A 24,981-nucleotide genomic window follows, 5' to 3' on the forward strand; every position below is an offset into this window, starting at 1 on the left:
AGAGCCTTTTAAAGAGAATTATTTTTCCCTATAGTGTGAAGAAAATGACCACGAAATTGTATTTTAATTCTAGATACCTTTGGAATTAATAACATCACGGGAGTTATCTATGTGAATGCTCCTCTGGATTATGAAACAAGGACAAGCTATGTGCTTCGACTCCAAGCTGATTCCCTGGAAGTGGTCCTCGCCAATCTCCGAGTTCCTTCGAAAAGTAAGTTATATTTTTTAAGTGTTTTAAAAGATTTTTATGGTATTTCTGCTCATTTTCTAATGAAATACATATGGCTAATATAAAGTTCTCAGTGGAGAATGCAGAAAGATCATTAATGCTTGGAGATGTTTGCCCGTTCATTTTAATGTCTGATATATGACAATCAGGGAGTGAATTCATATTCCTGAAATGTCGAGATAATGACACACTATTTCCAAACTTTGTATACAATATTGTAGAATACTGTCATTATCTGGTGTATGTCAGATAATAAACCTTATTCTTAATCCCACTGTGTGGCTCTGGCTAACCCTCTAGAATGTATATTGTTAAAGCGTACATGACCACTAGACATTCCCTGATTTGTGTGGCTTCTGGTGCTTACGTATTTTCTTAAAGCAGAGGAAAACATCTCAAAATTAGTGACTAACATTTATCGTAATGTATATGTTGCATTATATGTAATTCACTTGCATTTCCAGGAGATGAGAATTATTAACCTCATTTTACAAAGACATAATAAGAAAAGGTTAAGTGATTTTTTAAAAATGACACTGTCAGTAAATGAAAAGTTGGAGATTTAAGCTCACATCTTTTGGCTCTAAAATCTTTCTTCAACATTTCAGTGTGATGTAGTTTACCCACTCAGGGAAGCACATAAAAGCCAATTTGCATAGGGCGCCAATGCAGATTCTGAGGGATGTTAGCAATAATGAGATAAATGCTATTCTTTCCATCCATTCTAGTAATACTCCTTTGCACTTTAAGCAATACATCTTTTTTTTATAATCACATCAACTTTTTTAGAATCTAGAAGACTCGAAAGAATTAGATTTAATTTAACCATTAGTAGAATAGAGGCACAGATAGAGTGTGAAGTGGGAAGCAGGATCTGAAACATTCGCCCGTCACTCTGGGGCCATTCCTGGACGTTCCATCACAGCACTCCATCAATCTGCGTTGTTAGAAGGGGGAATAGGAAAACAGGAGAAAGCATGAGAGCCAGCGCAAGAGTACGTATATGAATACCAGAACGAGAGACCCCAGGCAGTGTGAGAGATAGGAGAATGAGATGGAGTAAAAGGTGGAAGATGCGTTATAGAATGTTCTGTATCAGTTCAGCAACTGATGATCGTAAAAATACACCACTCCTTTTCATTTACTTCAAAGCTCATTTACTAATCTAGTGTCGAGGGCTGCACGGTTGCTTGTAAAGTACGACCAAATCATTTGAAAAAATCAGATTATACACAGTGTGTCTTTGGAATTAAAGGAATTAAGTTGTCTTCAGCGATTATGCATCACTTGCATAATTAAATTGTTTAAAAGTAGCAGACCAGTTCTTTGAGTTTTTAAAATCTTTAAGTTGCGGGGAATCATATTTTTGTAAAATATAGAGGATGCTTCAAATTGTAAATCTAATTGACTAAACCAGGAGTCAGAAAGTTAGAGAAGATCCAAATTACATAATGTAAACTACTTTATTGCAAATAAAAATAAATGTGCTAGTTAATTGAAAATTATATTTGTCTTCTTTCTTTGAAACAAATGAGCAGTTAAATTTAGAAAGAAAATTTTGCTAAGTACTTAGGTAGAACTTGGCATTTTTCAAGAAATAGCTCTGATTTCTAGCAATAGAGATGTATTGAGTCCTCATGTATGAATATAGCGTAACTAGCTCTCATTTTCTGTAACTTAAATGTAAATCTAAGGCTAATAAAAATTTAGCTAATGCACATGTGTATACTTATATCTGCCCCATTATGCATGTAGAGATGACCAAATAACAAATCATGAATTATCTTCTCAGAAATGAGTGAAGTCTAAAAGCTGAATGTTAGTTTAATACCTGATTCTTTGAAAATTGTTATTATCATTTCATAACTAACTTTTGCCTTTTGTGTTTGAAATACAAACCCATGTATTTCTAATACAGTTCATTTATTAAGGATTGTTAATGGCGTATAATAAATCCCTGGTTCATTATCTATGCAAATAATAAAATAATTATGTAAATTGAGGTTAATTAACTGTCTAGAGGTTCATCCTTTCTTCAGAATTAGTTGCCCTATGGTCTTTAGCTCTACCACATATCAGATGAATAAAGGAATAAACAGAATAAATTTAATTCATTAAAGTATTTTATTGTGGTTTCTTTACCAAGAATTTATTAATGAAGTCATTTTCAAAGTAAGTTTTACAACTATACTGTAACTGGATTTAATATTTAAATGCAAATTAATAATGAAAATAAAAACATTTAAAAACTCATTTCCAAAATTTGACACCAGCAGTATTTAACACATTTTAATATTTTAGTATGGAACATTTCAAACATAAATAAAATTACAGAGACTATTTTAATGAACCTCCATGTATCAACTACCCAACTTCAACATTATCAAGTCCTGGGGAATCTTTCATCTATACTCGCAATTACTTCCTCGTTCCATTATTTTGAAACAGGACAGAGACATAGTACTTCATTTGTAAGTATTTCAGTATGTATGTCTTAAAGATAAGGACTCTTAAAACTTAATCACAATACCATTATTACTCTCCCCCAAAATAACAAAAATTCCTCAGTATCAACAAATATCCAGTCAATATTTGTATTAAAAATTTATGCATGTCAGAATCCAAATAAAATCCATACATTGAAATTGTCTTTTGATTGCATAGGTCTTTTAAGCCTCTTTTAGTCTATAGGCTTCACCCCTGTTACTCCTTTTTATTCACCTTGACATTATTTGTTCAAGAACCAGGTTTCTGAAGACTAGATTCTGATGACTGTTTCTTCAATGGGTCATTTTATATTTTTCTCTGTCTCCCTTATTTCCTATAAGTTGGTAATTAGATCTGGAGTCTTGATTTGATCCAGGTTTTAAAAATAAATAAATAAATAAATCACAGTTGATATTCACTACCTCTATAAGGAGGCACATCAAGTCCCTTTGACTCTCTCCATTTGTGATAGCTGCAGCCACTGATAGCATTTCCTATACATTGATTCCTTCCTTTCATTTCTCCTGTATTTATTGGCCAAAACACTTCCATAAAGAGAAACTTCTACGTATCAAATATATGGTTACTCTGAGGGCCTGCTCCTATAGGAAAGGCAGGAAAAAAAATGTTTCATTTTTTTATTCACTGGTTTTCAAAATAATACGTTGATTCACTATCATACCCAAAATATGACTACTGAGATAAATATTTTTGGTTTTCTGGGCCATTGAGTCTCTGTTGAAACTACTCAACTCTGCTGTTGTAGTTGAAAAGGAGGAGAGATGATATGTAAACAGAAGTATGGGCTGTAGTCCAACAGGCAAACAACTGGATGTGGCTGTGCTCCAATAAAATTTTACTTACTGAAACAGGCTATGGGCTGGACTTGACCGAGGGGCTGTAGTTTGCTGATCCCTGTGGTAATGCTTACTGTTACTTTACATAATACACTTAGCATCCTTTTTTTTTTGGCTACTGTGTGTATATTTCCTACTGTGAGCAATGCTCCTGCTTCATCTACTTCCTTTTCCCACACATCTAATTGGAAGTAATATTGTTTTATCCCTGTTAATACCAATAAGATAATTAGTTATTTAATTATGTGTAGCTTGTCCTCTAGTAGACTCCTCAGAGCAGACTCATATGAACATCATTTCCTATGTTCTTATGCATTAATTAAAATTTACCTGAGGCCCTTATAATTAAACATAAATTTGGCTAGATGTAAAAGTTTTGACTCATATTTTCTTTCTTAAATATTTTACTCCATTTTCTTCTTCCATGAAGTATTACGGTCAAAAAATGTAATGACAAATTGGGTTTCTTTTCTGGTGGGTGTTGATCTTATTTTGAATTTCCAAATAATTTACTCTTTTTCTTTCAAGTCCAATAGTTTTATAATATATGTATATATATATTTTATAATATATATTATATATATCTCCAAGTTGGCTATTCTGGGTTATTTTCTGCATATATATGCTATATCCATTCAAATCTTATTTCAAGAAAGTTTTCTTGAATTCTAGATTTTATTATTTTTTCCGTTTTATTAATTTGTTCTTTGTCATAGAAGACTCCTATCATTCAAGTGATGAATCTTCTCCTATTTTTCATATCACGTGCTTTCTAATCTCTTTTAATAGCTTTCTTCATTTCATTTAGATTATTAGCAGACATTGGTCCTATCCAAAACATCCATAAGAGGTTTGGTCCACACCAAAAGGTCCTTGATACCTGGTCATATTTGGTTGCATCCAAAACTTCCATGGAGACAACGGGTCCGTGCCAAAAGGTCCTTGATATCTGCAGGACCATTTGTTCCTATCCAAAACAGCCATTAGACATTTGATCCATGCCAAAAGGCGCTTGATATTTGATCCTGTCCAAAACCATTTGGCATGGATCAAATATGCTCATGGACATTTTGTTTTATTTTATTTATTTATTTATTTTCTTTTTTTGTGTGTGAGGAAGATCAGCCCTGAGCTAACATCTGTGCTAATCCTCCTCTTTTTGCTGAGGAAGACCGGCTCTGAGCTAACATCTATTGCCAATCCTCCTCCTTTTTTTATTCCCCAAAGCCCCAGTAGATAGTCGTATGTCATAGCTGCACATCCTTCTAGTTGCTGTATGTGGGACGCGGCCTCAGCACGGCCGGAGAAGCGGTGTGTCTGTGCGCACCCGGGATCTGAACCTGGGCTGCCAGTAGCGGAGCACGCGCACTTAACCTCTAAGCCACCGGGCCAGCCTGCTCATGGACATTTTGGACAGGACCAAATGCCAAGGACATTTTGGTGTGCACCAAATGTCTGATGGACCAAAAGTCTTGTGGACCAAATGTCTTATGGATGTTTTGGACAAGACCAAATGTCTTGCAAGGGTTCGGATTTTTTAAATTTTTCATTTATGAATTTTTATAATTCTGGTGTGTATTTTTCTTTCATAGCTTCTCTTTGTTTTCATAAATTATTTTAGCTTGTTTCAAAATACTGTTATAGTTGTCACCTTTTTTAAAAAAATGTCTTCCTTTTTTTAGAGCCATTATTTTGCTTGCTATTCTCTTTACCTTGTGGTTTTGACCATGATCCTTTTCTGTCTTTCATATTTAAGTGAAATTAGTTTTTCCATACTCTTAAAAAAGGAAGGTGAGCTAGGATAGCTTTTCCAATTCACAGCTCTGGAGTATCTGTTTCAGTTATTTTCATTAAGTGTTAAAAAATTTATCCTTTGGCTTTTAGAAATCTGCTTGCTTTTTTCTGCACTCCCACTTTAATTGGAGAAATTTTCTTTTCTTTGCCCCTATTGTGCCTGTCCTGCTCAATTTATGTTCTGCTCTCAGTTTTTTCTCCTTAGCTTGGCGTTTTGTCCTGCTGCTGCTTTCAATTAGCTTTGTAACTTTTCCATTTAGTGCATCTTGACAACTTTGAGGTTCAGTGTCTCTCAGGACCAAGAGAAACCTTTAGCCTTCCCTGAACTTCCTCAAAAGCAGTTGTTATCACAATTGCTGATAACACAGAGATCTTGTTTCTGTCAGTTGTTTTCCACAACTGCTCATATTCTGTGATTTGGAGGTTAGCATGTTGTCTTATTTAGTTGTAGCTATTATCTGTGGGTTTGATGATTTGAAATTATCCTACTTAAATAAATTCGATAGTGAAGAAGAGACCTAGAAGCAGGAGAAGTCCTACAGAAATAACTATACAGGTTAATAATTTAGCCCCACTAAAGTTCCATGGATGTTGAGAAAAGACAAAAGATTCCTGGGTGAGAGGATGGACCTTATTACTCACAACAAAAGTATTAGCAGAAGATCAGCATAGCAATCAGCATAGCGATGCAGCTCCCTAAGCTCCAAACATCACAGGCAAAGTGTAGGGCCAGGTAAAACCTGCACATGAGTGGAGCGCACTACAGGAGAGGAACTCTGAGCCTAGAGATTCTGCCACTTTTATAGCAAGCAATAGCAAGTCTTTGTCAAAAGGGGGATCAGGTAAATTGCTGGACTCCATGATGCATTCTTGCAAGACATTATCTCACTTTTCAGAATTGCCACCTGCATAAACAATCCTGTGTCCCAAGTCAGGGAACTGCAACTTTGGCACACTCAGCAAGATGTATAAGAGTGCAAGAGGCCCATGGTGTACTGTCTCCCAATATTTGGCTGCCCAAATCTCTGTCTGTTTGTAATGAGGCGGGATTCTGGAAGGTTCAAACATTCCATTGTCACCTTAATCATCTTCCTCAAATCCGTAAATATATATTTTGATCCAAGGATATTTGAAATGTTTGTTGAATCAGTGGATTTGTTTCATAGTCTATGAATTTGAGAGAACGGGAGCTATGTAGCCCTGTCAGGTTTTCACACTGTGTTAGCTGTGACCAAGTTTAGGATTAAGTGTTTACTAAAGTGCTTTAGATTTTTCATTCAAGGCCTCTAGATACCTTTTTTTCTGTTTCTTAACTACTAGCTTTTTTCTTTTAAATTTCATTAATCATACTTGGAAGTAGTAGGTAATATAATAAATATTTAATCAAGTGAATGAATGAATAATCAACAAAATAATCCAAATTAACAGAAAGCATTTTTAAAGAGAAAATTTTCCCAAGAATTGAAAAAGAAATATAAAGAGAAAGCTTAAGTAATTTTGGTCTACTGGTTCATTAGCCTATGTTAAAATAAAAGTAGTAAAGATAAAATGTATCCCAATAAGTTACAAATATGATATATCCCCCCTTTTTTTTTTATTCAACAAACTCTAGACTTAGCACATCACTGACTATTGGTCCAGGACTACAGAGATGGCTGGTGGTAGTACACAGTTCAATGTAGCACAGAAAAGTGAACAACCAACATATCAGTGATTAGAGGAGACTTTTCAAATGGATTGACCTTTGAGCTGTATCTTGAAGAATGAGTAGAAAAGATTTGAAAGGGCAATTCCAAACAGAGTGAGCGTATATTAGAAATGATGAAAAAATCAGTTTTAAATTGGAAGTTTTGACAAAATTACCAAGATACAATAGACCTAAGGTTACACAGAGGTGTGCAAGAAATAGATACAGATTATCAAAGACATAAAAAAAAAACCCAAAAAACAGCACAACAGTTAACTGCTCTAAGAACTCTTACTCCCAAGGAGAATAAAAACGGTCAAGTGAGTGGAGATTTAGAATGATTTTGTGTGAAGTATTCTTTTGGAAAAAAAAACAGTTGTCAAGTTGTGCTTGCATTCTCTTCCACAACACACTCATACCCAGAAAAGGGGGATTGTGGGAAGATATACCCATCCATCTCAAGTTTAATGTTGGTGACTGGAGTGAGACCACTGTGTCCCCATGTTTCAGGGGGCATGGTAAATTCATATATGAGATCTGTTATGTAAATCTAGGGGGAAAACTATAGAGCTGACAATCTATTATGATGGTTGGCGGAGAGGGGAATTGCAGCTACATTAAGATAAGCCTATACTCATAGAATTATTCAGGCAAAGAGCCTGTGAATGTTACCTAAGGTCCAGATTTGTGACATATGTAAATGATAGTTTTTGTAAATCCTCTTCAGTAGGGTCACCTGTAGGAGTGATGAAAATGCAAAAAACAAAAGGTGGACATGGACTGCTGAATTCCTACTACGTGACCAAAGGGAATTAATTGAAATGCACTTCCAAAATCAATTTACTGCAGAGCACACCAGTGCTGAAAGTCCCCCATTGATGATGCCTGCTTTAAACACAGATCTGACCCAGAGAGTGTTTAACCATTCCATGATAGTAATATTTAGATTGGAACTTTTCTGTCTACCTTAGCAATCTTCCCTCCTCTATCTCCAACACCAGATGATGGCAGCCTGAGTGTTAAAAATCAGCTGCTAGTAAACAGGTGAGGAGATTAATAAAGAAAAAAGAAATCTCTTACAACCTCTTCTTCAAAGGCAGGAGACTGTCCAGGAACACATCTTAGCTGGGAAGGGAGAAAGAGTTTTACCTTTACATGAAATGTGAAGTATTGATTAATATATTGAGCTAGAGAATCTTTTATTTTTCAACCTTATTATGATCATTGTACTTTCTATGAACTAGAACCATTTTTTTTTTAAATCATGGGATTTCTTGAGCTTTCATTCAACAGCAGAAAAAAGACTACCTCAAATCAGCAGGATTAAAGGGATAGTAGAAAAGAAAAAAATAGACTTTTAGAATTATATTCCATCTGACCATATTAAGCATACCATTTTCAGCATGGCTGGAGAGCAGAATGTAGTCCAGACATTTGTAATGAATTTAAGCTACATGAAGGCAGAGGTTTTTGTTTGTTATGTTTATTGATACATCCCAATAGCCTAAAATGCATAGCACATAAATATACTCAATAAAGATTTGTCCAATGAATGAGCAAGTCGAGAAAGTTAAGGCCAGATTATGAAGGGATTTGAATATCAGGCTAACAGTATACAAATATGCAGCATGTACACCATCAATACTCCCTATACCATAGCAGACTTGCAGCCTTTTCATTGCCATAATTTAGGTAGTCAGTACCACAGATAGAGCCGGTAAACTGTTTTTAATCATGGGAATGAGCTTAGGAGCTCCCTCACGGTATTTGATGTTGTTGGGACTCTGAAAAGCTTTGGAAGATTTTTCTCCGTCCAATACAGCTAGAAAGTAATGTTGATGTCTGAGTTTTCCTTCACCACAAACTCTCCAGTTCTCCAGATTTCCTGTTTTTATTTCTCTTCTACTTGTCCCATTCTGTCAGGTATCCATATTTTCTTCCTTGACTCCCATATTGATCATTATTTTTGATCAAATAATTATCTTCATTTTATGAATGAAAAACAAATGTGAATGTATTAATGTCTCTAACATGCTATTTCAAAATTATGAGTCTTCTTTTGTTGCTATGATCTCTATCTCCCCATACCAACTGAGTCTCTCCTGGGTTCAGGGTAAAATGTTATTGGTCCCAAAGAGGTTTCAAGGAGCCTGTGTTCAGGAGAACTTCCACAGAAACTTATATTAATATTCCTACCACAAAATCATCTACTTATATTTTTCTGTAGATGTATCTTTACAGCTCAGTTTGATTTATGGAATTTCACAATTCAAATGCAATTTTTCTTTTATGGTAAAATGATAATTATCTTTAAATGTGAAAGAAAAAACCATAGCTTTCTATAAATATATCATTGTGTTTTGATTCGATAACTAGCCTTTCAATCAGGAATAAATGACAAGACAATTAAGATGAACCTTAGACTGGTGATAAAACAACTCAAACACTATTGATTTCATCTTATGGTTTTGCTTTAGGGTGCAAACTTATAATGCATTTCATTTTCTTGGCTTTTGTGGTTCCAAACAGAAGGTATGTGACAAATAATGTTAATGACTCTTTACTCATGATTAACTGGCTTACAAAGCATTCCTCCTGTAACTTGTGTACCAACATTGCAGCATGTTGCATGTTACATTTTCAGTCCTAAAATCCCAAGTATGTTCAAGGCCTTATATTTGTACTATAAATACACGGCCACAGTTTTAGAGACTTTATTCATACTTTATTACTTTAAAACTTGGAGGCTACGAAAACTAATATCATAATGTTCTTCATGGTATATTTGTCTCAAACATTCTAGGCATCTTATATAAATACACAGTTGAAACAATTATATTTTTAATGAAATAACAATTTATCTGTCCCAGAAAACAATTTAATTGTGAAAAATAGCTTTGCTTGGAAATGTAATTTTTAAATGGTTATGGAATTTTATTACTACATTTCTGAAATCAAATGCAATTGAGGCAATGTGCTTTCATTGACCCCAAAATTGAGGTGTTGAACTGATAACAATGATTTGTGATCGACGTTTCTTAATTAGAGTATGGATTATAATACATATTTCTTCATATGTAATATTAAGGAAAAATCATGTTTCATGAGAGAAACGTTTTATATTGCTTCCATGTGCAATCAAAATTAAAATATTTAAGAATCTAGGAATACATAAAATGGTTCTCCTTAACTTACAACTAAGACTAAGCCCCAGGGCCTAAAGCCAGGAGGTATAATTTTCTTCATTCTTGGGAATTTCTGTTTAATTAATATAGTTAATAATTTATTTTTTCATAGTATTTTTAGCTGCATTTAAATTGAGATTCAAGATAGAGATCATGTACTGATTCACAAATATTTTTGCAACCTTATATTTTGTTTCTGAGAGCAGCAATCGTTTGATTAATAATAAAGCACAAGATCTATGCAATGGAAACTCTATGCCCTTTGCTTCAGAAAACTACCATTTCAATAGAGGCAAACTAAGCACATGAAACTATGCACAGAAGAAGTGAAATCTGTTAAATCATATACATTATAATTTTATTTATTTATTTTTTCCCCCAAAGCCCCAGTAGATAGTTGTATGTCATAGTTGCACATCCTTCTAGTTGCTGCATGTGGGACACGGCCTCAGCATGTCTGGAGAAGCGGTGCATTGGCAAGCGCCAGGGATCCGAACCCCGGCCACCAGTAGCGGAGCGCACGCACTTAACCGCTAAGCCACGGGGCATAGATATCAACATTTCCAGAAATGGAAAATAAAGCCACTATCTGGATAAAATTCATTTTAGTCATTAAAAATTTGAGGGAAAATTATCAGAATTTGCTGCTAACTACATTAATTTTTAGTATTGTTTGTGAGTGCAATCATTGACCCTCTACAGTCTGTTGTCATATAATCAAGGTCAGGGCTTCACTATAAAATTAGGCAGCACTAGTCTTTTTAATATTTTGCTGAAGACTTAGTATAGCTGTTAGATTGATTTTATTTCTTTTTACCTCTTATAACAAATGAAAAGTGAACATTCTTTTCTCTTAGTCACGTGTTCTATTTTGGCCAGCCTGAACCAGTAGCTGAACTTCTTGGTTGATTATGGTAAGAAAAAAAAAATGCTTCCTATTAACTAAACAAAAATAAATTTCAGTGTTATGTTTAAATAATAGAGAGAAATGTGGGAAAAATTACCACATAGAAGGAATGTAAATAGGATGAACCTTCAGAAGTTTTCTTTGTCTCAACTTCACTGGGGTTCTCAATCCTGCTTGGCGTTTTCTAGGTCACTGCGTTTCTCAATTTCCATATTGATTGAGTTATTTTCCCTTAATCTCAAGGAATAATTACATCTTGCTCTTTTTGCTTGCACTATTCCTTCTGTCTAAAAATGTCCTTCTTCATTGTTTTCCAGATAAACTCTTAATAGAAGGCTCAGTTTAAAAGTCATCTCATTTTTTTTTAAACTTTCCTTAATCATCTGTTCTCCATCTCATATGGGGAACAAATGCATCCTGCCTATGAGTTCTCAAAAGCAAAGATGTGATATCCAATTTTGTATTGATCCAGTTTCCACCACGGGAACCAATGTACTGTGTGGGTGATGTCAGAGAAGATAAAATTTGAGATGGATCTTGAAGGAAAGAATATTATAGACAATGGTCTGGAATTGGAAAAGTCTATTTCAGGGGAAAATAGTGATTACTTTTTTTTGCCATACAATAGAGAATTTACCTAGTAAATTATGTTTGATGCCATGCTCTATTGTTTTCTATCAAAGAAATGCTGCCATGTTATCTATTGCTCTACTCAACTTTACCTTTTTGACATTTATTATTTATATTAAAAACTCATGTTATACTTACTCTTTGATTTTGTTATGATTGACTTTGGCCAAAATTTATGTAATTCTGACCTGGGCTAATTGATAAAATCATAATTTTATAATTCTCAGTGACTCTGAATTGCATCACATTTACAGACATTTTATGAGTTAACAAATGAAGTGATAATAAAATTCTAGATACATGGTCAAATAACAGAATCTAGTGCATTCCAAGATAAAAGTGGTAAATATATGTACAGCATGGGATACTGAGATTGTGCTATTTTGATCGTGAGATCAGATATCACTTATTATCTTTGATTACATTACATGGATTGATAAGGGCTTTGTGGGTCCTCTTGTAATTGTTTTTACTCTTGGACTAATGCTAGTGTTCTTACAATTATGTAGAGTCAAGATAATTTATGTAAGAGACAGGAAGACTTGGATTGTATTTCATATTTAATTATGCAGGAAAGATGTGTATCTTATTTTTAAGAATAATATCCTAAATTACATTAATGGACACGTTGAGAGATATATGAGAACAAAGTAAACCAAGCAATTATTATATATGTGGTTGTGTGTGTGTATATATGTGTGTATATACACACACATATACATAGGTTATATGAACTTTCAAACAGACTAATACTTTTTCAGTCATTATTTTCCTTGCAACAACTACGTTCCTTTTATTTTATTTTATTTTTAATTTTTTGTTTATTGCAGTAACATTGGTTTATAACATTGTATAAATTTCAGGTGTACATCATTATACTTCTATTTCTGCATAGATTACATCATGTTCACCACCCAAATACTAATTACAACCATCCTTTTATTTTTGAAACACATATAATATGATTCTGTTTCCTGTCACATGGCTCCTAAAACATTATTTTCATGCTACAAGGATCATGAGAAAACTATACATTAAACAAATATATTGAGTACTTGATAGGCATAAGCATTTTTCTAAGTGCTATAAGGGGATAAGTATCTACAGGATGAGATCATTATCTTCAAGGAGTTTATATGCTAGTGGAGAAGCTATGACTCTTAAGTATAAAAATAAGTAGTAACACCAAAGAAGTATGTGGTTAATTGATATAAGAGAAATATAGACACGTACGATTTGAGTTTAAAGAGAATGAATCACTGCAGTGGACCAAATAATTTCTTAATTGAGGTGGGAATTGAAAACTTTAGTTGAAGCAATAGCTGGTTTTGTTTAAGTTAATCCATTCTGGTTGGGATGGTGGAAAAGGAAGGAGAAAGGATTGAGCGAGAAAATTAGAAGGAAAAGTGTGGGGGAAAGAATTTACAAGGTGAATCCAGAAGACAGTGAGTAGCATAGTGGTAACAAAGAATTAATGAAGAAAAGAAACATCACAAAGTAGTGTTTCTCAAAATATGGTCTATGAACTACCTGATGATAATCACTTGAGAGGCGTGTTTGAAAATATTTTTTGTACTCTTTTTTCCCAAACCTACTGAATTAAGATATCTGAATATAGAAAATGGAAATCTGAATGTTTAGGATGCTCCCTGTGGGTTTTTATTTTGTATTTTTTCACAGCTATTTGAAATACTGATACAGAGATTAAGTGCTTGTGGATTTTTTTAGGCAGAGAAATAACATGACAAAAGTTAGCTCAGCATGTAGGGTAACTTGGAGGGAGAAAGAATGAGTGTTAAAAGAATAATGTAGTAGGCCTGAACTAGTATTGGGCCAGTGTGTTAGCGTTCTCTGGAGAAACAGAACTGATAGAATAGAGAGAGAGATATATAGAAAAAGATTTATTATGAAGACTGAGAAGTCCCATGATCAGCTGTCTGCAGGATGGAGGCCCAGGAAAGTTGGTGGTATATTTCCAGTCCAAAGCCAAATGCCTGAGAACCAGGAGGGCCAATGATCATGGTGTGAGCCCCGGTCTGAGTCTGAAGGCCCAAGAACCAGGAGCATCAATGCTTGAGGGTAGAAGAAAATGGATGACACAGCTCAAGCAGACAGCAGGTTCTCCCTTCCTACATCTTTTGGTACTATTCAGGCCCTCAACAAATTGGATGATGCCCACCCACAATGGTGAGGGTGATCTTCTTTACTCAGTCTACTGATTCAAATACCAAAACACCCTCACAGACACGCTCAGAAATAATGTTTTATCAGCTATCTAGGCTTCCCTTAGTTCAGTCAAGTTGACACATAAAATTAACTATCACAGCCAGCAAGATGGGGAAAATGTAGGACATAAGCAAAAGAAAAGTTGATAGGACTTGATGACTGGCCATGAAGAGAAAAGAATAAATCAAGGATAATTTTGTACTTCTGATCCTGGGTAATATGAATTAATCGAGAAAGTAGTTGGAAATAAGGAACTGAACATTTGAAGGATGTTCAAGACTAGGCATATAGATTTTGGAAGAGGTATATAGAATGATTATTTAAGCCAAGGGATTGTTATGCAAAGGGTCACTAACATCACATGGTAAAAATGTAAAATGAGATGTAATTAGAAAAATCAGACAGAAAAGGATCAAAGAAAAAAAGCATCTCTCTAGCTTCTAAAACTTACAGACAGAAAAAATTAATTTGCACATACCTGAACACACCGTAAAAGGAGCTAAAAGTGAGGGACTCAAAAGGGTACTACTCTACATACTTAAAGGGAATTTGGAAATGAGAATAAGGAAAAATTCAATGACCATGTAACAATGGAACTCTATGGTTTAGGAAACACGTCCTAAAGCAGGAAAGCTGATGAAGCTAAGCAGCTTGTATCAGAGAGAGGAATCCCTTGAGCTAACCCAGATCCAGTGTCCTGGTTGCTTGTTAATCTACCAAATGAGGAGAATTAATGAGCCTCCAGAGCCATCTGGCCTTGTCTTTCTGAGAGACTGGCAGGAGAGAAAAGCCAAAGTTTGAGTTTGAGGGAAGCCTTTCATTTAGTAAATGAGAGAAAGGAACAGCCATTGAAGAGGCCATGGAAAGGAGGAGTAAAATTTGTGTAATGATGGCCTGTTGACCAAAGGAGAAGAGGGGTTTCAAGAAAGATAGAGGATGGCAAAAAAGATAGTTTGATTGCAAAAATATCAAATGTTACAGACATTCAAGAAAATAAGTTGAGTGGCACTTAGTTGGGCTGCACATTAACTCCAATTTATGTCAAATAAGTAGAAAAGACTTGTATACAGAAAAAACAGGGAAATTGTAGTAGGTAGAGGATTTCTTGGTTTTATCTACACAATAGACACAATTTAAAATTTATTGTATTCTTAAACATTCCCTAATTTTATTCATTTTTATATTTTTATGAGGCATACATTTCAGTTTAATTTACATATTATATTAATTCAGAAGCAGAAACTGAGCATTTTATGTTTCAGATCAAGAAACATAAATTTAGCTTGTCATTCTTTTTAATCATTATTCAAAACTCAAGTCTAGTAGTCAATTTTTCTTCTGAAGCTAATTCATTTTTTATCCCCAGGAACTTTTGTAAGTTCAATTAATCAATCTTGGTCCTGTTTTTCTCCTTCCTGATATCTTGTACCTAATTAGTCCCTTCTGTAATATCTTAAAAATAATCACAGACAAATAATTTAAAGGAAACCATTATTTTATATGCTGTCACTTTCAATTTTGAAAGTCTGTTGCCAATTATTTATTTATAGCCTATGCTTGCCATCAAGATTCCTTGATAGAGATTGCTATGTTGATGTTTTACTGAAATGCACAAGACAGTTAGATACTTTGAACAGTCCAGCAGCTCAATTTCATTTACAAAAGATTCCTGTTAGATGATATTCCATAAATGGTAAAATGTACATGAGATTAAAGGACAAGAGGTAAACGGAAATTTTGTAAAAAGTATTTATTAAGAAAAATGTTATAACTCAGATGATTTACTAGTGACAGAGCTCAAATTCAACATTACCGTAACAGAATAGCAGAGACAAGGCAGATACCTAAAAATTTAACATAATACATTGTTTAAGATCCTTGATTTTGGTATCAGACTGGCCTGGGTTCCATATACATCTTTGATCTTTACTAACCTCTCTGAGCTCTAGAATCTTCACCATGATATCAGGGTAAGTATTACCACACATCTTAGGATGTTTGAGAATTTTAATCAAAATGTCTGTAAAGTGCTTAGAACATTGGAAACATCCAACAAATAAAACTATAATTATTATTGCTATTATTTTTATTATTTTACTAGCTGTGATATGTTTTAGTGACACTTAAAAATATAGCAATCACATACTAAAAGTGCTTAATCTACTCCTTCAAATTATTGTATAGAGGATTCTACATGTTTGTCTCTAAGTTCTTTGTATAACCAATGGTTGTGGGTTGTGACGTGTTAGAAAATCAGTCACGCCATCTTTTGGAATCTTTAGATTTGAGTACTCCTGTCTTGATTGACAACCGGATAATATATGTATAAAAACACAGACACTTGGGGCCGGCCCGGTGGCGCAAGCGGTTAAGTGCGCGCGCTCCGCTGTGGCGGCCCGGGGTTCGCTGGTTCGGATCCCGGGCGCGCACCGACGCACTGCTTGGCAAGCCATGCTGTGGCGGCGTCCCATATAAAGTGGAGGAAGATGGGCACAGATGTTAGCCCAGGGCCGTCTTCCTCAGCAAAAAAAGAGGAGGATTGGCAGATGTTAGCACAGGGCTGATCTCCTCACCAAAAAAAAAAAAAAAAAAAAAAAACACAGACACTTTTCCTAAAAGGAATGGTCAAAATAATGTAGTCATCCGTGATGACCGAGGGGAAAATATGCTAACATATAATACTTGATTAAGTTTTGCAACACTAAATGAAAAATTGACATTTTATAATATCTTTTGGTACCTTGGGAGGGCAAATCCAAACTCTTTTGTTAGGGAGGAAGATATGGTCCCCATTCTCTGATGTGGCCTATATTGGTCTTTCCCAAGTGTACTTGAAATGTTTATTTGCTTGGAAGCAATAGGAAGTACCTCTGACTGACTTATATGAAAAAGAACTTATCAGCAGAATTCTTGGTAGCTTGCACAATCAACGAAAAAGCTGAATAGGATCTAAGGAAGGACAAAAAAACAGATAAGCTTCAGCAATCTTAGTCAGAAACTCAAAACACTGCTTTTTGGGGGGCAGTGCCATCAAGACAGCTGGGATCATGCACCTTCAAGCAACTGGCAATCAGCTCCAGGGTCAAGTGTCTGAGAGAGACCATCTGATTAGCCTGGGGTGAGACATGTACCCTTGGCCAAGGGTGGAGTGCAGAGCACTGTGATTGACAGTTCCAGTAAGAGCACACGGAATACGGAGGTAGAGTAACCCAAGCAGAAAAAGATGGAGTTCTACGTCCAAAATAAGGGAGGAAAGGATATTGGGGCAGACAAATAAAAAAAATTCGACATTACCTTTGCAAAAATCAATTTAGGACCCAAATGTGGTTGACTGCAATGCTTAGGTAGGCAGTGCAGGGACAGGTGTGGAAGGGTGGCATATATTACTTGAAAGTTATAGTGCTAGACTTCACTTTCTATCATAATAAAAATTTAATTTCCATTTTTACTGTGACAGATGCTTGAAAATTTAAGTAGCTGATTACTCAAACTTCTGAAAGTTTATAAATTTATGTTGCTTCAAAAAATTATTTTTTCCTCTCAGATGTTTTGGAGAAGATTAAAGATAATGCTTGAATTTGATGACATGTTGCAAGAACTGTGAACCCATATTTGACAAGTATTCATTAAATACTTTCTAAGGACTAAATTTAGCATGTTCCTTACACTAAATAGTTGTACTTAAATTGCTTCACCTTGTATTGCTTCTAAAATTTCTGTAGAAATCTAATCATTAAATATGATGTGTACTAGATGACTAATGAATGAAGCAAAGATATACAGATAAAGAATAATTAGATTTTGCTATGCAAGGTCACTTCTCTCTTTAGTCATTCCTTTTTGGTTAAGTCTTCACAAGTAATTCACATATGCCTGGGGAAATATCTTCCTACTGTCAACAAGAGGGAAATAAGTAAGCAAATTCATTTTATTTTAGGGGGAAAATATGTGCTTAACTCGTATCAGCCAGGGCTTGTTGATGCAGAAAACGTGAAGATTCACGTGGTGTCTCCCCAGGCTTAAAAGATGCAAGAGATGACATTTTGGAAAAGGCATGGAACAGAACCAATAAAGTTTATTTCAAGAGTTTTTATTCTTGTGTATGTTATGCTTTATAACTTCTGTTTTTTCTTTTCCTCTAGTCTTTCAACATATTTGACATTAACCTTTTCTTAATTATAATAGTAATATTATCATTACATAAAATTAGGGAATATGTATAAAGAGGAAAATAATCTATAATTTTACTCATTTGCATGTTTTAAAATTTGCATATTTTCTTTCAGTTTTTTCCTATGGCTGTACACACATACACACACACAAACACACAAATTTTGGTCATGCATTCTCTGTTTAAAATCCTGGGCATTTTCTTTCCACTTACTGTTACATCAAAAATATTTTTATGTCATTAGATATGCTTAAAAAACATCATTTTAAAGACTGTTTAATAGTCTACCGTGTAGACATATTACTGAAAATCTAGTTTGTTTTACAAGTGGCATATGAAAGCAGCAGTTGCTTTTAATCTGAGATCCTTGGGGCCTATGACTGCTCTAAAATGGAAAATCTTTAGTCATATTCTTACTAGTTTTTTAATGGAGATATGGTCCATAATTTTCATAAAAATCTTCAAAGCGTACTTATATCAATAGAGGATAAATTCAGCTACTAAGTTATATCCTGTAGATTTAATGTCTTTTTTTTTCTCTTTCCAAAGGATTTATTATAATGATCAAATGTTTGCCAGTATCCTAATATATACTATATAGGGAAAAACAGACTCCTCCTGTGTGTTTCTCACTACTGCTTCCACTCTCACAACACTTTTGACACCAGATGTATGGGTTTGCCACTCATCAAGCAATTTTCTGCAACACCAGCTGAGTGTCCTACAATTCAATTTAATTCTGATGCTAACCAGAGTTAGCTCAGATCCCACAAGTTAAGGCTCTGTCCCACAAGACTGCCTCCCACTTCAAATGCCAGTCAAAAATAGTGGGTCCCCAGGTTACTCACAACTTCTGTCTAACTTGGCTACAAATTAGAGGTTCCCATGACCCCCGTCTTTGGATCAATCATTTGCTAGAACAGCTCACAGAACTCAAAATACTTATTTTTGGTTACCAGTTTGTCATATAATAAAGGATATGATAAAGGATACAGATTAACAGCCAGATGAAGAGATACATAGGGTGAGGTCTGGAAGGGTCCTGGTGCAAGAGCTTCTGTCCCCATGGAGTTGGGGTGCTCCACCCTCCCAGTAGGGGGATGTGTTCACCAACCCGGAAGCTATCCAAACCTCATATTACAGGGATTTTTATGGAGGCTTCATGACATAGGTATGACTAATTATTAATTCCATTTCCAGCCCCTTTTCCCTCTCTGGAGAATGAGGTAATAGGGCTGAAGGTTCCAAGCTTCTAATCATGGCTTGGTCTTTCTGGTGACCAGCCCTCATCCAGAAGCCCACCAAGAATCATCTCACTAGAACAAAAAACATTCCTATCACCCAGGAAATTCCAAGGGATTTAGGAGCTCAGTGTCAGACCCTCCTATCACTCAGGAAATTACAAAGGTCTTAGGAACTGTGTATCAGGAACCCAGATCAAAGACTAAATGTTAGAATAGAAGATTCTCCTAGCACCCCTATTGACAAGGGGTTTTAGGAGCTCTGTGTCAGGAAGCAGGAGTAGACACACACACACATAAGAATATATATGATCTTATGATTTCAGATATGTTTATCCTAATATATACATATATAGTATATGTAAGTACTCTTATACTCTTTACATAGTTTGCCCACTATATGTATGTTTTGAAAATAGCATGTACACCAAAACACTTTACAATTTTTATGGACAACTCTAATGCTTTATGTTTTTATGGTGATAAGCACATACCTATTCATATAACATTTAATCACCAAAATAATCCTATTGTTTTTCAACAGATTCTACATGAGAAAGCAGGACTTTGCTCTTGTCCAAAATCAGTCAAAAAGTACTCACGTATCTGGGAAAGGGATGTTTCATTTTGAATCCATGCTATTTCTGTTTGCTTCGAGCTCTCATGAAGAAGGGATAAAGGATATTTTCAGTGAGGAATATATAGAAACACTTCCATTGAGCAGTTTTAATTTTAAACCAGGTTGTCTACATGGTCTTTCAACCATTTTCCTGATGCAGCTGAGAAGTGGGATTGTTTTCCCTAGCCCCTGTCTTTCACTCTATATTCTCAACCTCCAGAGCATTTATAAAAATTTAGAAAGCCTTAGAAATTCCCCAGTGAAATATTAGTTCTTCTTCTGGTTTTAGGCATAGAAGTATACCGAAAGACCTAATACCTAAATATAAAAAAAAATTTTATGTGAATTGACACAAACCATCCTGGCACACCATAAATCACAAACTTTAGAGAGGTTTAAGGATTATCTTGAATTTTAAAAATTACTCAAACTGAAGGAAGGCCATAAAGTGAAGTGTTTAAGAACATATGTTGTCAGAGGTTTGGGTCTGAATGATCTGCCTCTTCCTAATTGTGTAATCTTAGGCACATTGTTTAATTTCTCCTAGTCCCATTATCTTCATCGATAAAGTGTGGATAATCAATAACCCAGTGTTATTATGGGGATAAATTGAAATAATGCACAGAAAGCATTTAACTCAGAATCTTCTCAATTATTAAGTAATTAGTTTTATCATTTTATTAATCTGCTTGAGCTGCCATAAAATACTATACACTGCATGGTTTAAACAACAGAAATTTATTTTCTCACCCTTCTGGAGGCTAGAAGTCCAAGATCAAGGTGACGTCAGAGTTGGTTTCTGGTGATACATCTTCCTGGCTGGTAAATGGCTGCCTTCTTGCTGTAACTTCACGTGTAGGGTGGGGAGACACAGAGAGAGAGAGAGAGGGAGGGAGGGAGATAGAGAGTGCTAGCTCTTTTGAGTCTCTTAAGTACATTAATCTTTTCAGATCAAGGGCCCACCCTTATGAACTTGTTTAAACTTAATTACTACTGTAATGGCCCTGTCTCCAAATACAGTCACATTAGAGGTTAGGGCCTCAAGATATGAATATGCGGGAGACACAATTCAGTCCACAGCAAGCATTAATCACCATTGTCAATAATGTTTGTACATGAAAAAGAGCTACAGAAACTCCCATATTTGTATTATCACAAAATTTTGCTTTTCCTAAGTTTGTCATGTGTGAGCACCCTAAAATTTTTCTATTTCATAAATATAGTGTCTTCTCTGAATTTTACATTTTTTAACAAAAGCACTAATACAGCTTTTGTAGGCAGAAGAATGCTCCCTCCCCCAAGAGATGTCCATGTCCTAATCCCTGGAGTTTATGAATGTTACTTTACATGGAAAAAGGGACTTTCCAGATGTGATTAAATTAAGGATTTCAGATGGATCAATTACCCTGGATTATCTGTGAGAGCTCACTGTAAGTATGAGGGTTCTTATAAGTAAAAGAAGGCAGGACAGTCAGTGTCAGAGTGATGCAACATGAGGAAGACTTGATCGTTGATTGATGGCTTTGAAGATGGAAGGGGACCAGGAGCCAAGGAATATGGGGAGGTAGCTTCTAGAAGCTGGAAAAGACAAGAAAACAGATATAACTCTAGATCCTCCAGAAGAGAATGCAGGCTTGCCTACATCTTCAGTGAGACTTATCCCAGTGAGACCCACTCTGACTTACAGAACCATAAGATAATACATTTGTATTGTTTTAAGCCACTAATTTAGAGAAGCAATTGGAAACTTAATATGTTGCCTGTATTTTCTTTGCATTAAAGAGCAGAGGCTTCTATCTGCACTGCTATTAAAAACTTTAGCATATTATTTAAAACGCTAATTTTTCCCCTCCTTTAGCAACGCCATAAGCATTTATAAATCCTTCAAATCATTAGTCATCAGTATTATAACCAAATATAGAAGGGGTGACTGTAATAGTCTGTCTTTTGAAATAGACTTATATTTTCATTCAGAAATCTTTTATTTGGTTTCTACTATTTGCTTTCTTGTATTCTAGAAACTGGGAGAAAATGATCTCTAGTCTCTAGTGGATAGTTACCATGTTTTTATTACAAATCTTATTTTTGTCATGGAGAGAGACCTGGGTATGAATTTTAGTCATGCCTGAATATAAAGTCTGGCTCTTCCTTATACTAGTTGACTTAATCTCTTCAAGTTTTAGTTTCTTTATCTGAAAATCAGAAATGACAATATCTATTTCATGGATTATTTGAAAGGTTTTAAAGAGATATTGTAATGGTGAACCGTAGTTGGCTTATTAATTTCTTCTTGGTGAATTCTTCTCTACCTTTTTAGACAGAGCCCCTTTACAATCTCAAGAAAAAAGAAAGTTTCTTTCTGAGTGCATGTGTATGTGTGTGTCTGCGTGTGTGTGTGTGTCTATGTGTGTGTGTGTATTTAGGGGCACGTATGTCTTATGTAAACAAATTATGGCTATTTAATAAGGCACTTCTGCTGTGTTTTCCAACAGTATTTCATTACTATTTAATTTCTTCCATTTGCAGTAATAAAATATGTATCTTCCACTACAGCATTTGATATTTCCTATATAACATCCCATATGAAACAATTTTTTTTATAATTCAGAGCTAGGAATTTTTTTTTTTAATTTCATGGCATTGCTATTCTTCCTCCTTCTGATAATGATAATAATAATAATGTTACTAATACTTTCTCCTTCCTTGAGAGTCAAGAAGCTCTGAGACACATTTGAAATAGTGAAGCCACCATTTAGTATTTAATACTTAACATGTATTTGCTCATTTAATCTAGTTAGTTATGTGTGATTACTACCAGGTTATTGATGAGAAACCTTAGCTCAGAAAGGGTAAGTAACCTATGTAAGGTAACCCAGCGTACACGGGATATTGGGTGTTAGTGGTATTTGACCCAGGCTCTGGCTCCACAGCTTGTGCTTAAATTTTTTTTATTGCCCAGTTTACAACTACAGCAGTTTTGTTGGTCCTAATGGATCCTGTATTAAGTTGGTTTGTTTAGAGAGTTGGCATTTAATAGATACAAATGAATTAAAATAGTGTCTGTTTATTCTGAATGGAAACAGACTGAGCTAAAAGTAATAATCATTGTGTTGCAAAGGCCTCTAAATGCATCTGTTTGGTCTCACAAGAATAGCATAAAATGCTAGGGATACCAATGAAAAGAAACTATATTGCATTCTTAGCTTCGATTTTGATGGTTACCGTCTACAGAGAAACTTAGTTCAGTAGTTCATTAAATTTTCCTAATGAAAAAATATGTTAATATGGATACAAAGCCAAACTTTAATTAATATCTAGAATATTACTCTTCTGAATATGTCATCACTATAGTAGTAAAATTGTCAAAGTCGTCATTTTCTTCACTAGAAGACAGCTAAAAATCAACTATATGTTATACTAATCCTAGTGTCAGTTTTAAAGCCAGTAGTTGCATGCAGTTATATGCTTAATTTAGTTATTAACTTTCAGCAAACATATACACAAAATGTATGTTTTAGATACGAGCAATTAAAATCATGCAAAAGCTAATTAAATCAATGTCAAAGCTGAATTAGAAAACTATTAAAATGAACCTCAAAAGATTCAATCTGTCTTGCTGCCTAGCTACTGAAAATAAACAGTATGTATAAATATAACTAAGTGTAATTTCTGGAGAGTAAAAAACTGAGAAATAAGCAGCAATGACTTTTCTCATTCTAACATAGTTAATAATTTATTTTTTTAAAAATCCTGTAAATATATTATATTCTTGCTAATTTTATCTAATGAGCACACTATAACATATTTCTGGCATACTCTTTCTTTTCATTCAAACCTTACTTTTTTTTTTAGTGAAGAACTATCTATAAACCCCTTAGTAAGGTGGGATTAAGTGCTTATCTCAGAGGATCCTTTTATTCTTAAGCATTACTTTATCTGTAGAACCAGTCACTTATCAGACATATAAACTAGGGCAGAGGAACACAATATAAATTAACACTAGTATAAATACCAAGAATCTTCAGAGTAATTCCAAATAGCCCATAGCATTATGAAATGGCTTCAGATTCAATATTTTCTTGATATTAAACTCTTAAAAAACTGTTATCTTTAAGATAGATACTCAATCTTAATTAACAACATGCAGTTGTTTGGTTCTATGATTTTTTTTTATATATAATTTTATTTATTTATTTTTTTCCCCCAAAGCCCCAGTAGATAGTTGTATGTCATAGTTGCACATCCTTCTAGTTGCTGTATGTGGGACACGGTCTCAGCATGGCCGGAGAAGCGGTGCGTTGGTGCGCGCCCGGGATCCGAACCCGGGCCGCCAGCAGCGGAGCGCGCGCACTTAACTGCTAAGCCATGGGGCCGGCCCAGGTTCTATGATTTTTAAGGGCTTAAAATATATTATCTCATTTAATTTATGGGGATAAAATAGAGTGACTCATTTTATTTAAGTGGATACTAGGTAGGGGAGTGGTAGCAATTTCAGGCTAATTCAACATTTATTAAACACCTACTGTGTGGAAGTCACAGTGCTTCTAAAGAATTAATTTGCCAGTAAAACATATACAAAAATAGTATTAAAAGAAAAACAGCATAAAAAGATATTTGTGTGTGTGTTTGTGTGTTTTAATGAAGAACTAACTTTAATCTCTTGGCCTTAGCAAAGTAACAAATATAAGTCTGGTATTGCAAGCATTTTGAAAGTTCTGTGCAGTAGAATCATTGGAGAATGTAGAAACCATTTACCATCAGTATGATACAGTTCAAAAAATCTATTTAATGTGTTAAACCATAAAAAATATATAGCGATAAGGAAAACGCAGTCCTAGTCCTTGCCTTTAAAATTTTACAATCTAGTCTAGTGTATGTTGTGGGTTTTTTTGCATCACCACAGCGTGACCACTAACAGATGAGTGGTGTAGATCTACACCCGGGA

General features: G+C 34.7%; 1 protein-coding gene across 10 annotated transcripts in view; it reads left to right on the forward strand.

Moving 5' to 3' along the window:
• The window catches only part of PCDH15 (protocadherin related 15), an 800,695-nt gene that overhangs the window by 672,429 nt on the left and 103,285 nt on the right, over nucleotides 1–24,981 (forward strand). For all 10 annotated transcript variants that reach the window (XM_058543433.1, XM_058543426.1, XM_058543425.1 and 7 more), the window contains one exon: nucleotides 74–214. In XM_058543433.1, the coding sequence (XP_058399416.1) occupies nucleotides 74–214 (141 nt within the window). The remainder of the gene's footprint in view (nucleotides 1–73; nucleotides 215–24,981) is intronic.

Source organism: Diceros bicornis, chromosome 6, assembly GCF_020826845.1.
Source record: "Diceros bicornis minor isolate mBicDic1 chromosome 6, mDicBic1.mat.cur, whole genome shotgun sequence".
Lineage (NCBI taxonomy): Eukaryota > Metazoa > Chordata > Mammalia > Perissodactyla > Rhinocerotidae > Diceros > Diceros bicornis.